This window comes from Fulmarus glacialis, unplaced genomic scaffold (assembly GCF_000690835.1).
Source record: "Fulmarus glacialis isolate BGI_N327 unplaced genomic scaffold, ASM69083v1 scaffold10636, whole genome shotgun sequence".
Lineage (NCBI taxonomy): Eukaryota > Metazoa > Chordata > Aves > Procellariiformes > Procellariidae > Fulmarus > Fulmarus glacialis.
Genome location: NW_009220059.1, coordinates 25,964 through 40,986, shown reverse-complemented (window position 1 = coordinate 40,986; position 15,023 = coordinate 25,964). Strand labels below are relative to the sequence as shown.

The window sequence follows — 15,023 nt, the reverse complement described above, 5'->3', positions numbered from 1 at the left end:
TCCGCTGCGCCGGTACTGGGGCTGCCTCTGTGCTTCTCTTGCTGCTCCTGAGTGCTGTCCTATACAGTCTTGGTTTACCTAATTGCCGTGCCAAAATGCTGTTTTCTAACTTGTTGAAAGAGTCATCTTAGAATAAATCTATACCCATCTTAAAATAAATCTGGACTGTATAAAATTATAGAAACGTATTTAAAACTTGCTTATGATAAAAAAGTGAAATAAGGGTGAAACAGAAGTCACAACGGGGAAACCAGCTGAAGTCAGAAGTTTCTACAGCATGTCCTGCGTGCGCATGTCAGAAGATAGGTGCTACTTTATTAAACAGTGATAGTTCTGAAAAGTGAACTCTTAAAAAAATACCCACAGGAGGAGTTTGCTCCAGGAGGTGCGTATGATTACCGGCTGCAGCTTCAGCGAGTTGATTTTTCTTCCTGAAAAGGGGAGCTATGATGTCTGTGGTACATCGGCTGACAGCAGGGTGGCTCGTGGATCATCTCTCTTTCATCAACCAGTGTGGCTATGAGATCTGTGACTCTGTTGCATACCCTGGTAGTGTCACTCTCAACACTTCTGTCACTTCTACTGGAGATTGTCACGCTACTTCTACCTTTCCTGCCACCTCCTCGCCAAGAGATGGTCCTATTCCTGGTCCTGTGATAGAAACAGAAGGTAAAACGGCAAAAACGAGATACTTGTTTCGGGAGGAGTTCTTTGACATTTCTAAGCCCCATATAGCTGCAGCTCCTGAGGAGCAGCTGTGGCAGGGATGTCCTGAGGCGAGTCTCACAGAAATAAAGGCCAACAGCAACAGAGAGGAACACCGAGAAGGAACCAAGAGTGGTGTCGGAGACTCTGTTGCCAGTGCTAGGAAGGTATGTTCTCCGTAATACAGTAAACAACAGTAATCCCCTGGTAAATAATAAAGCACTAACATTGTCTTGCACATTTCAGTTTCCTGAGGGTATGTAGGAGAGCAGGAACTTTTCCACAATAGATTTCAAGACGCACAGAAAATTTCAGCACTTATGAGGATATTCTTGTGTCCTTTACGTCAGTAATGTGCATCCTGTGACTCAAAAGTAGTGGGTTGCTCACAAAATCTTCTGATGCTGGTTGTGGTCAGGCACTTGAGCTGAAACTGTGGTAGCTGCCAAGCTTGTGCAGATTAACAAGGAGGGAATGACAGTATGAATTTACTTTCGGTATGTAGATTGTTCAGTACTGTTCCTTATGGACCAAAAAAAAAAAGAGTTGCAGGTCTAAACCAACAAATATAATTGTGAAGACCTAGTTAATTTTCTTTTGTTATTGGTAAGCTGCACTTGGCAGCTGAACAAATACCTTCTGTGGGCCCAAAGGAGACATGAACATGAACTGTGGCATGCGCTAGGTACCTTCAGATGCTGGTGCCGTGAGTAACATAACACAGCTTTAAGCCTATGTACTGTGAGAATGCTTACAGCAGCCTAGGTATTTTAAGATAATCTTTTTCCTTATTGGACTTATACTTGTGATAGAAAAAGAAAGAGATGGAAGTTTCTTCTGCTTTTAAAAGAGTTAATTTGTAATTCAGGTATGTTTGATTATTTTTTTTTTTTTCCTTTCATCATGGAGTAATATGGATTTCCTGCTCCCACCACCACCCACGCTTCCCCCCCTCCCCCCCGCCCCCCCCCGGTTTGCTCATTCTGCAGAAACGTAAAAGGAAATGTGTATTCAACCAAGGTGAACTGGATGCTTTAGAATACCATTCAAAGGTAAGTCTGAACAAAAGTATATTTTGCAAGTACATGGTACCTGACTTTGGGCATGCACGGAGTGCAAGACATGGTTGCAAAGTAGTTCTGCTCTTGTAGCTTGTTCCACTAATGGGAAGGTCATCATCTCTCCAGTCCTTAAGTGAGTAAGTGCATACAGAGAATATCTTCTGTGTATGTATATGTGAAACAAACTAGACATGAAACTGCAGCTGAGATGTTTCGAAGAGCTGGAAGCTGCATTCACAAAATACCTTTTATTGTTATGGATAACTGAGCATTATATAGTGATGAGTTGAATATTAGTTGAACAGGAAGTGACTGATTTGAAATAAACAGCGTAACCTGTTCTGAAGATCAACTCATCTTTAGTATATCACTGTGCTAAAGTTACTCAAAGCTTCTCTGACCAAATGTGCTCCAAGATGTCTCGCTTCTGCTAATGAGAAAGAATTATTCCCTCTAACATTTTACATTGTCTTACTAAAACATCATGAATGAATTAGAATTCAGGTCTCTGTTTAGGCTCATGTCAGTGATGTATTGGTGACGTTACAAATGAATTACACTGAAGCATGTTAGTAAATCCTAGAAATGTAATCTATGGATAATGTTAGATGTATTCTTACTGCTTTCCTAAATAGTGATGTGAATCTGAACCTGTGGACCTATACTTGCTTTCTTTCCTCTGACAAAGGTGTTAGCCATATAGGGCTTTTTGTTTAATTCTGTTCCTCTTGGACTATGTTTAAATTACTAAATTTTTCTTCTTTTACATGGCAACAATTTTGTAGTAAACATGTACAGTTTGCTATGATACAGTTTAGACATCCTGTAATTACTGTTGTGAATAAGCTATGCATGTGCAGAATCGCCTTAAAGCAGAGAACTTTGAAGTTCAACATCAAACAGAGGTTTATATGTATGAAAACCTTTCAGCTAAAATCAAGTCATTCAACACTAGGAATAAGGGAAGAAACGAAGAGAAGTAGTTTAGTGTCTTGGAGGCCTGTGTAACTTCAAGTGATTTTTGGTGAATATGCAAAAAAGACACAGTTTTGGAAAAATCTGATACCATTCACAGATCAGAATGTATTGGTTTTTTACTGTATTTGTAGTGTTAAAGGTTGTAGCTTTGCACGTCAATTCAGATTACTTTGGCACTTATTCATATCTTTAGAATTGTTTTCCCGAAAAAAGCCCAAATTTGTGTCTGCCAGTGAAAGTAGGCATTGAATCCATTTATGAATTTCAGTCAGAGTCAACATAGGGAACTGTACAAAATATGCTAAATTCCTTCAGCAGCCATTTGTTAGAACTACTGTTTAAATTGCTTGACAGTCAAGAGGCTTTGTCCACCTGCGAATTAACACATGAATGTAAGAAGAAAAGCCGTCTGCATTAATTCAGCTGTACAACTTGTAGCATTTTTGAAGATATATTTATTAATTCTGTTAAAGCAGTATGAACTTTTACTGTCACAAATCTACTAAAAAATCATGACTCTGTCCCCTCAGATATCTAGATGGTGATGCTATTAAAAAAATGATTTTTAAAAAAATCTGCCCCCGCTCCCCCCAGTTTGGAAATTGTAATAAAGAGTATTTTGTAAAAACATCTTGTAAAGTTGAGGATTCCATCATCAGGAGCTTTAGAAATCATAGTAAGTATTTGAAACTTTTGATAAAGCCACTGTAACTGGCAATATTGCTATTCTAAATGAACAAAAACGCCTCATTGATAATTAAAACTCATGAAGGCTCAATGATTTGGGAATAAACTAGGTCTCTGAATTTTGCAAGGGGAAGGTGCTGAAGTGAATGAGAGTGTGTATGGATCCAAGAATCTTGTCTTCCTGGACTCTCCAGCAAATTATTTGAGAGGTGTGTAACTTAGAAAAGATGCAAAACCAAGTTCTAATAATTTAATTTGATTTACTTATTGTACTTCCATATTACTTTTAAAATGCATAAACTATTGTTTTTCAAAGTGAATTAAAATGTGGAGAAATACTGATTTTTAGATCCCAGTATACATCTCAATTACAAATATGTTTATGGGCACAGTAACTTGAAATTAGATTAGAATTTTAACTTATACTTCAAATTGTTGCTTTGAAATTTGTGTTTGTTTGGAACAATAATATTCCACCTCTATTGTCTGTGAAATGTTTTATTCGGTAGTCTCTCACTCTTTCTTTCTCCTAATTATTGTCACTTTGCCAAAAAAAAACAACAACAAAAGTTACCATGGCCTCATTATCATGTCCTTGTAGCTTTTGAGTCAATGATCTCAGTATTTGGCAAGGATCCTTTTCCGAATCTGCAGATTGAAAATGTTTTGATTTCTGTCGCATTCCCTGATCAAGTAGATACTTGAAAGATAATTCCTTTTTCCCTTGTTTCTTTATGACAATACAGGTCAGGAAGCTCATTTGGGAAGGCACTTTGCATTTAGTCCAAGAAGGACTCAAAAGTGGTTTTCTTCACCGCACTACTGCAGAACTCAGTTGCAGGAAGAATGTTGTACCTGGACACATTGGCTGTGGGTTGGCTGAATTATGTGAAATGGCAAAGCAGTTTCCAGCTGTGAATGAAAGTGACCATCAAGCTGTACGTGTGCTAGATGATGAAACCTCCATTCCAGAGCAGGACCTGCTTTCATGTGTTACAGAAAACAGCTCAAACTGTGCAAAGATAGTTGTGTTAATGGGGCAGAAGTACTTGGTGCCACCAAAAAGCAGTTTCCTTTTATCTGATATTTCATGTTTACAGGCCCTTCTTAACTGTAAGTATCTTTAGGCATTAGAATTTACCACTTCTCTCCTGCCTGAGAAGGGCAGTTAATGTCAAGATGACTAAGAACTCAATGAACAGATTTTAATATACAGCATCACACTGACAGGAAATGCTGCTGCAAGCTTTCAAAGTGTTATTTCTAACTTTGTGCAAGTAGGTGGGGGATTTCAAAGAAGTCTTGAGTGGTTAGGAGCTCATGTCATGGGGGGATTATCTGTCTCCAGGAGTCTCCTTTAAAAATCTCAGCCATAGCATTTTACATGAAGCCCAAAATACGACAGTTTGTGAGTGTGTTCTGAGCCATTTTCAGTATAGAAGTCATGTAAATGCATTAAATTGGTACTAGCTATGCTGCTGGGTCCCTATCCCACAGGATGAGGCTTTAACATACGTAAGTCCATGCTGCTGCTGGGGTGGTGTTTCTGCTGTCTTGGTTTTTAGCTAGATGAGCTCATGCACCTTAGAGCAAGGGTTCCCTTACAGATTCATCCTGTTCAGCAGCAGGGTCTATTTAGATTGGCATAAACTGATTGTGAAACCAACCCCAGTGTCCCCCAGAGAAGATAACAGGTTGAGAGGCTGCTGCACCCAGCTGGAGGTGAACTCCACTTTAGCAAGACCATGAGTAGCAAACATGAGTTGACTTCTCAGCTGCTACAGTTCACATCTGAGAGTATTGGCTTAAGCCAAAATCAGTGACAGGGAAGTAGTGGGATTTTAGAATTAGTAACTCCTCTGTAAAAGTAAATCAAAAGCTATCCAGGCCAGTATCCCCAGCCTTAACAGGCCATGCAGAAAGCTTTAAGCTGACAACATGCGGCAGTCTTCACTGTACTTCACCATTCCATTAGCTTTCAATTTGACCTTCATCATTATTATTATTATTAGCAGCAGCAGCAGCTAAGCTTCATCAGACAGTCTTACAGGAAAAATGTTGCTTGTGAGCAAGAGATGGGGATTACTGCTCTGTCCCCTAATCGGTAATTTTAGATTTGTTAGTTACTTATGTTTTTTCCCTTCTAATACGCAACTTCGATGTTCACTAATTTTTTTTTTAATTTTTTTTTTGTATTAAGAAGACATGCAGGAAGTGGAATCTTATTATCCAAATAATAATTTTCTATTTGAAACCCAGAATTCAGCCAGTTAGCTGTTTTCAACTGTGTGAAAGAAGAAAGATCACTATTACTGTGCTATCACTAAGCACAGCTGTGCATATAGCAAGTTTGGATTCTCCTGGAGGTCAGAGAGCAGTCCAAGAAATTTGAGAAAATGCTTTTGAAGTAACCAACAATGAATGTTAATATAATGCCATGACTTCAGACTTTTTTTTTTTGAGGAAGTCTACTGTCCGTTTTAATTATTATTTTCCCTTTCACCTGCCAAAAGAGAAGTCTTTCTTGCTGGTCAGCCCACTGTCAGGATAACACCTCCAATGTTAATAAAGGAATAAGATGTAGAAAGCACATTTAATGGACATTAAATATTAAGCTGTTGTTCTTATTAGCTATTTAAATAATTAGCGTCAGATTCAATGAAGGAACAAATATGCTCTGTGGAAAAAATAAAATTGGAGAGTCCTGTTTTTTCATGGATGTGTCCTGTATCTTCTATCCTCCAACTAAAGTAAACCCAGCTTCTCCCATGAAAACTCTTTCAGTTCTGTTCCTCTTGTCCATTAATTTCCATTTCACACACTGGGTCTAGCCCTCTGTCTCTCTTCACCTCCAGTAGTGCAAAACACAGTTTTCCAGGGCTGGTTTGGAGCTCTGCGTGTCCCAATTGGCCTGCTGAAGCATCAAACAGCACAGGAATCTTGTGTTCAGGGCTGCAGCCTTTCACTCAGCTGGGTGCCTTATTACATAGCTTCTGTTAGGAAACTCGGAGAAATGTTCATCTTTGAGACTTGCACTCTGCTATCAGTTTTTTTCTGAAAGTCCTCAAGATGTTCAAAATTTCTTGGAGGGATCTGACACAGATCACATAAACATCCTTTCCTTAGGTAATCAGCCTAAAAATTGCTGAAGTATATGATTATCTGAATTAAAACAAGCATGCTAGAAGCCTTTTAACTTCTTATTTGGAAAGAACAGAAGAAAGTTATGGTTTTGCAGCATAGTTGGCTCTTTAAATGTCTGTATGTGGGTAGCTGAGCCTTTACCAGTTTTAACTAGTAGATTTATTTTAAAACTAATTTACTGGCTTTTTTTTTGTCATTTCACTTCCCAGACAAGAAGTATGATGTAATTGTGATTGATCCACCATGGGAGAACAAGTCTGTTAAAAGGAGTAACAGGTAAATTTTATAGTAAAATCAAACCAACTTTGTCGTCTGAGGTTACAAAGGGTAATTAACATTTTAATATGCTGATGCAATCCAAGACCAATATAACTATGAGACTGTAGCTTAAACTAGCAAACATTTTCGCACATGTCTACCTTCATGTCTATGAAATGTCTCGGGGATTTCACTGAAATGGCTTGGATACTTTGCATACAAAATATTTGCAAGAGTAGATCTTAAATTACCTAACTGGTAAGTCCTTGAGACTTACAAGGAAAGCCTGGAGTCAACTGTTTTGTAAGGCCCAGATCATGCAGATACTAATTTGAAATTAATAGGGTTACTTTAGTGGGGATAAAGCTAGATAAATGTGTAAGTATATTTCCAGGACTGAGATCCAATCTAGAAGTTTTAGGTTTTTAATTTTTTTTTTAATTTAAGCTGTAGTTTGAGCTTCAGTCTGATGGGTAGAAGAGAGAAAGTGATAATGCAGCAGTAAAATCCTCAAGTGCAATAGGAACTTTCTAAGTACTGTAGTTTATGAAGTCATTAACTTAAAATTTTATGAGCTTCCTTTTCCACTGATTAACATCGGGCTTATGCCAGCGGAGCTCTCTTGATTACCGTAGAATTATATCCATGTGAAAGAAGGACAGACAGGAAATGCAGCCTTCCAACTTTCTAGAATAATGTCCACTGTGGCTTTTGAAGCTTGTTATGAAGACATAATTTGAAGAGGCAGAGACTGATTAGTAGGTTTTACTTTGAAAGCCCTACAGAAACCTGTAGAAACCCGGAGTTAAACTCATTCAAGTGTCTTCCTTAATTATGTAAGTTACTCAAAAGAAAATTCACAAGAATGAATTAGCCAGCAAGACCCTCTCTCCCTTACAAAATAAAGGCAAAGGGTGGAAGAGCTATCACTGCTGTTAGTTACCTTGTTGACGGCTAATCTTTGTTAAGCATTTCACATCTGGGTTGTGAATCTTGTTTTTTCTGGGCAGTTTAGTCCAAGAGATATTTTGGATTTTATCCTTGTTACCTGTTTCTCACTGTTGTTCTCACTATTGCATTGTATAGGGATCCCAGGTACCCAGATGGTGGCTGTCGATTCCAGTAGGCAGTGTGCCAATGTTTTTGATGCTGTAACATGTAGATTCCGCAAATTGCAATTCACTGGTAGTGTAGAATAGCATCACGAGAAAAATGGTAGAACTGGACAGAATCTGGAAAGCATACTGTATTCACTAATGTAGCATACAGTTAGCTCAAAAATGTGCAGAACTGTTCTGAATAACCTAGAGAACTTTTACCATGTATGGTAATTTAAAAATAATGAATAACTTCTGCAAATAATTGGATTACTCTTTTATGACCTTTTAACTTGCCAGTCAAATTAGTGTTGCCCTTGCACTGGTAAATGACTCACTTGTCGTTTTCATTCAGAAGAGAGACTGCTTATTATGAAAAGCGAATAATGTTACATTGACTAAAGAGCTACTTTTCACTAAATAGCTTTGTTCTGGTGTAAAGATGAGAGTATTGAAGTACATATGATAGTTCTTAAATTAAACATGGGCTTTTAGACTTCTTCAGAATCACAACTCATAATACTTTATTTGGGGGAATAGTAGAAATATGCAGTTAAAGGTTCTGCTCAGTAAAACTTAAGTACATACACTAATGATTTTATATGAGAATCCATCAGATTTGGCCACTGGGTGTCAGTCTTGATCCATTTTTATGACTTGTGTTGTCAGGAGATAATTCTTGAAAGGTCTTGGCTATGTAATTTCTTTATCTGTCTGTGTTGCTTTGCAATTTTTGTATTTGGTATATGCTAACTTGCTTTCTCACTGTATTGGCATATAGATACAGCCACTTGTCTTCATGGCAAATCAAGCAGATTCCTGTACCAGCACTAGCTGCTCCCAATTGTCTTGTAGTCACATGGGTGACTAATAGACAGAAGCACTTACGTTTTGTTAAGGATGAACTTTATCCTCATTGGTCTGTGAAAACACTTGCTGAGTGGCACTGGGTAAAAGTAAGTTCTCAATTTGTTTTATTGCTTTCTTAGAGACTGACAGGGCTTCCACTATGACACTTCATATTCTTATAATTTGTCTATTTACTACCATGTGCTTTTGTATTTGAAATGTGTGGTATCATCTGTATCTTTCTTTTTATCAAAAAAAAAGGCTTGAAAAAATTGGATATGAAAATCTTCCACTGTATATTTTTAACTCCTTTGTGTTAGATTACTAGAGCTGGAGAATTTGTATTGCCTTTGGATTCTTTGCACAAAAAACCCTACGAAGTTCTTGTATTGGGGAGAGTTCAAGGAGACGTAAAGGAAGCCTTAAGGTATGCCAGGATATTTATGGTAAATGTCATTTTTGAGGCTGCTAGGATTCTCTCTGTAGATATCAACTTGTTCATAATACAATATAATGTCCCAAAATCTTCTCTTGGCATCATCTTTTGGCTGATTGTGGACCTAAAAATAGCCTTATTAGCTTTGGGATAAGGGAGTGCTTCAGTGAGATTAAAGGATGGAAACCTTTGTTCCTTATATCTGTGTGTATTGGGAGACTGGCTCAGATAAAAGCCTCGTGGACAGGGCTTCCTTTGCTGACAGGTTTTCTTGGACCATGAGTCCAAGACACCATTTTGGGGATGCTGGTGTTTTTCTACACGTGAAAACACACAGGACTATGGTGTTTGTTCTCCACAGCTTTGTATGGCTGCTGTTAACCATGTTTTGTCTAAAGCCTCAGTGATTTCATAAACTGTCTTTTTAGATATTATGGCTGAGCAACATTTAACTTCCCTTAGACTTGTCTGAAGTTTGACTGTGAATGAACATTCTGTGTGTTAGCTCCCATCGGAAGTAGCTTTGTGAGAGATGCAGCATCGCATTTGGTGGTATTCATTCTCATACTTCTTTTCTTGTTCTGATTTATACAACAGGAAATCTGAAGATGTACTTCCAATTCCAGAACATAAGTTAATTGTCAGCATACCCTGCAGTCTGCATTCACATAAACCCCCTCTTACTGGTACGTTGTTTCGTTGCGTAATGTTTCTGCAGGGCATTGGACTTGGATGTCTGAAATGATGTACCTAGAATGAGATACCTTTATATATGAAGTGCCTTAATTTCCCATATGCCAAGCAATTTTGCTCAACAGGACTTGTGGTTCCTCAACATTTCTAAAAATGTTGTCAGGCACCCAAGTCTTGGTCTCTAAAAATGAATATGAAAAGTAGAACTTCAGGCATTATTGTGTGAATATTTTGGGTAGATGTGTGAAAAAAAAAGTTGCATTTTTTTAAATTTGTTTTTTGAATGCTGCAGAAACAGTTTACAGATACTGTATGTATGAAGTTATGCCAAATGACCTAAAGTACCTGGCAGGGAGGGAACTTTGGGAATATATAAAATAGGATATCTCTACTTAGTTAGAAACCTCTTTCTTTATTATGTCATCCTGAAAGAAATGTTTTTATTTCTGCATGAGTTGCTAATATACCTGTAGTACAGTTGTGCCTTTAAATCCAAAAACTTAATTATTTTAAAACTGTTAACAGTAGGCAACAAATAAGGCATGCTCTGCTTATTTCTGAGGAGCTGTATTTAATTTACTGAAATTGGTGCAGTAACTCCAGCCAGCCAGTTAGCGTGGGTATGAATTTGAAGATTTCTGTATGATATGTTACCTTTTGCACATTGTTCTTGAGCACTCTTACTTTGACTAGTTTCATCAATAGAAAGTTGTACTTGTTTCATTATTATAGCACCTGAGTGCCTTAAAATGCTATGGTAAGAAACATGTTTAATACCTCTCACAAAAATGGTTTCATCCTCCCCCAAGGGGAAAACTCATGATGAATCTGCAAATATTCCAGGTGCGTGTGGTGCTGTGTAATCACGTCAGAAAAGGCAGGTAGAAGAAATGCATAATGCTGTTGGAGAGGAGAGGCAATACAGTTTGCTTCACTGATGTGCTTTCCTTTTTCTATTCCCAAGGAACAGAACAACTTCAGTTAGGAAGCTGGTCTGGACAGTTGTTATATGTTCAGGGAGGCTCTAAAATTTGTATTTTGGGCTTGTATTTATTAAATTAACATACATATATATACGTGTTCAAAAACTAGTAGAAGACACAAACTTTGGTTAGCTAAAAATAATTAAAAAAAAAAAGACAATTCTAGGAGGATCTTTTTGCAGTTCTGAAGCTACATCTTTAAGAATTAGGGCTACAGCAGGAAGTATGTGTGTTGATTTAAGCTAATGAATGGTAGGGTAACGATTTGTGAGGCAGCCACCTAGGGCCTCTTCAGAAAACCAATACTTAGCAGCACACTCAGGCACAGACAGGAAACTTGTGAGGTATCCAAGGGCGCAAAACAGCAGTTTGTGGGTATTATAGAGAATTCTAGTGCCAGAATGGTCCTCAGAACAATTCTTTTCTAAGGCAGAATCTAGAAACCATATTGGGGAATCCTTTATAAATTATGATCCTGAATGGGTTTTGAAAGAAATTGTCCCTGCTAATTTATATATTTCTTGAGTCTTTACTTGAATGCTGGGATTTGATACCATTGTGCAGCATTTATGTTTCTATTTGAAAAATGAATTTGCTGTTGAGCAATATCAGTGATTTACAAGGTTTTTATAAAAATCCACGTGTATCCTACAGTTTTGGCAGCTCCATTCAGATCATGGTTATGAAATGAAATGGTAGACCATAAGACAAAAGCTAATTGCTGATGCTTTGACTTCAGTGTTGTAAAAGGGTATCGCTTCCATGACTGGATGATATTCTCAAGTGGCCAGCAGAGAGCAGCTGAGCTACATCCTGGACTGGTTCAGAAGAAATTTGAACAGAAGCAGAGATTTGGCAGTAGGGGAGAAGGACACTTGATGAGTCACACGCATTCTTTATGCTTTGTTTAAGTAGTAACAAAGCCAAAAATATTAGTATTTACTGATGCTGTCTGGGACTTTCTTTCCTATTACTACTATAAAGGCTGTATGTTGGTACATATGTAGCCACTTAATGACTGATTATAACAGTTTATCTCTCTGGGGGAAGAGAAGGAGGTAAATTAAAGTAAGCCATCAAAAAGAGATGTTTGGGTTTCTACGGTGCATTTAACCATGAAATTGTGACTGTAGGGGTTTTTGGTGATGCATGTGCTGTGTTAAATGCTTAGAGCTTTAATATGTCATTGTAAACGTACTTAAGCTTCTTTATGCAAATGCCTTAAAATGAAATTTTATTATTCCTGGGTTTGATTCAAGTAACAGCAGGTTTTCTTCCTAATTCAACTCAATGTTGCTCTTAGAAGACATAGAAGGTATTCTGTTAACACAGATGATGTGAAGTAATGTAGAACTTCAAACACCTTTTTTCCTTTTTCTGTTTTATAGATTCTTCTTGTTTTAGCCATTTCTCCTCCAGTTTTTAAGTATGTACATTTATTGTTAGAAAAGAATATTGTCATATAGGAGTGTGCCTAAAAACATTGGAATTAATGATTGGCTATGTTGTAGCTGCTTTGCGTGTCTCTAGCAGAAGAGTGCAGTGGGAAATCTTGGGAATTCCCTGCTCCTGTAGCAACCCTGGCTTGCTAGGCCATGTTATAAAACATATATATATAGTAAAAAGAAGTAAATGCCTTTTGTTTCCTTATGCACCTTGTGAGCCCTTACCGTTAGACTAATTGATGGGTGCATCAACATCTAGGTTTAACTTGAAGCTCAGGAAAGATGCAGAGATGTAAAGCCATCTTTGTGCTGAGTTTCAGATCTTTTTCTGGTCCTACTCTGTTCAGGGATTAGACAAACTGACATCTACATTGAAACTCTTTTGAAGGATTACTATGAAACGAGTTCAGTCATGTGCTTTGTGCTTTGCATGGCTCACAAATCAGACAGTGAAAAGCTGTCAGTCATTTTCACTTTATGTATCCAGTTTGCCACGCAGAACTTGCTATTTAGGAAGTTCAAAACATAAGGGGAAACTGTTGCTTGTTTCAAAAGTGATTCCTCCTTTTGTTTATTTAAACATTTTTAGCAGCTTGCATCTTCAATACATGTTTGGGATTAAGGGTAGGCAAGTATGGCAAGCATCCTTCCTGACCACCGGATTGCGCTTCAGAAGGAAGTGGGTTTTCTGGAAGACCAGTGTTACATCTACCAGCCGGCTTTGTGCTAGCTTGTGTCCTAGGGCATTAGATGCCCAAATATAGGTGACTGAGTTGCTGTCATGGTATTTATGACACCCACAAGTGATAAAGAATAATCTATTTATCGTCTATTTAAGCTGTTCATTGTCAGTGGTATCTTTAAGTGGATAGAAGTAATTGTGTGGGTTTGTTTGTTTTTTTTAAATCTATTCCTGTGGTAGAAAAACTTAATATTTAATCTTTCTACTGATGTAGATCCTCTAACCTGTTTTCAGAGGCAAAAACTCCAGAGTTTGCTAAAGGGCTGCAAGTCAGATCCATGTGTGTTAAGATAGCCTTCTGGTGATATAAAAGCCTAACAAAGAAGCTATAATTTGTAACTTGAACACTGACTTTTCCTATTTTAAGGAAACCAGTGTAATGAGATTTTATGCCAACAGAATACAGCCACATTATTGCCCTCTTGATATGGTAATTTCCATTGCAGTGCAAGTTACTGCCTGATGTGATTATGTAAATACCTACAACCTAGCAATGAAAGATCATACTATAATGTGATCTTGAATTATACATAATCTGTCTCTGTTTTTAAAAAAAACTTCTGACTTTAAAAAAGACCCTCTCTCTGGCAGCAGGAGAGCAGGAGATTCCTGGGACTTCCTTTTTAGATTCTATAACCAAATCAACTGAAAGATTGGCACAAGCTTCCTGCTTCTGCTGAACTGACCTGATTTTTGGCTACCTCTTTTTTGCTTTCTGGCGAACCAATCTTTGAGGTTGGTTGAATCTCCTAAGTGTGCTTTTAAAATTTGTTCTCTTAGGCAAGGAAGTTTTTGGAGCTTAGTAAAACTGCTTTTGATTACTGGATTTAGTGCTGTGACGATATTTTTAATCTATACATTTTTAAAGAACAAATGTCAACATTACTAATGTGCTCTTAATGAAATTTTGTCACCTAAATAATTGCTTCCTCTACTTAGAAGTCTGTATAAAGCATAAAATGGTTCTATTTTGTTTTTATATGGAGGGGGGGAAAAGTCATATAAGGCCTGACTCTGCAGTAGACTCTGCATGATCTTATGCCCATTAGGGTCAAAAAGATATCCTGCAGATGTCAGGATCTGCTCCCAGAGAGCTTATTTAAAGCTTTGGAGCTTTGTTTTCCAAAGTCTCTCCCTTCTCTTCCATGGAAAAAGTAAACCTCCTGCAACATGGGCTTTCTTAGATGATCAAGAGAATAGATTTCTGGAAGACCTTTGTTAAAGTCATAGAATCATAGAATGGTTTGGGTTGGAAGGGACCTTTAAAGGTCATCTAGTCCAACCCCCCTGCCATGGGCAGGAACTTCTTCAACTAGATCAGGTTGCTCAGAGCCCCGTCCAACCTGACCTTGAATGTTTCCACCGCTGGGGCACCTACCGCCTCTCTGGGCAACCTGTGCCAGTGTTTCACCACCTTCATCGTAAAAAATTTCTTCCTTACGTCTAGTCTGAGTCTACCCTCGTAGTTTAAAACTATTACCCCTTGTCCTATCACAACAGGCCCTACTAAAAAGTCCGTCTCCATCTTTCTTACAAGCCCCCTTTAAGTATTGAAAAGCCGCAGTAAGGTCTCCCTGGAGCCTTCTCTTTTCCAGGCTGAACAACCCTAACTTTCTCAGCCTTTCTTCATAGGAGAGGTGTTCCACCCCTCTGATCATGTTGGCAGCAAATTGTGCACAAGAAATTCTTAACTAAGTAGAGCATGGAAAAAGAAAAATAAATTTTACCACATTTTTTTAATATGGTGGTTTTGCAAAATGGTATAAAAGCAGCTACTCATAAGTGGTGTCTAATTAGATGAACTCCCGTGACACCAAGCAGCAATGTTCAGAGCAGCAAGTTTTCTGTCAGAATGTACATTTTCCTCTAAACCTCCTAGACTCTTCTCTGCAAATGTTAGATTTGTTTAAACATTTTAGCTTGCCTGTAAAAGAAGAGGTTTTTA

The 15,023-nt window shown here is 37.9% G+C and overlaps 1 protein-coding gene across 1 annotated transcript in view; it reads left to right on the top strand.

Annotated features, from left to right (window-relative positions):
• The first annotated feature begins 366 nt into the window (after positions 1-366).
• Positions 367-15,023, top strand: part of METTL4 (methyltransferase like 4) — a 16,387-nt gene continuing 1,730 nt past the window's right edge. Inside the window, exons 1-7 of the mRNA XM_009580618.1 lie at positions 367-872; positions 1,695-1,757; positions 4,178-4,544; positions 6,785-6,851; positions 8,712-8,886; positions 9,100-9,206; positions 9,813-9,901. Coding sequence (XP_009578913.1) covers positions 447-872; positions 1,695-1,757; positions 4,178-4,544; positions 6,785-6,851; positions 8,712-8,886; positions 9,100-9,206; positions 9,813-9,901 — 1,294 coding nt within the window. The 5' untranslated portion in view covers positions 367-446. The remainder of the gene's footprint in view (positions 873-1,694; positions 1,758-4,177; positions 4,545-6,784; positions 6,852-8,711; positions 8,887-9,099; positions 9,207-9,812; positions 9,902-15,023) is intronic.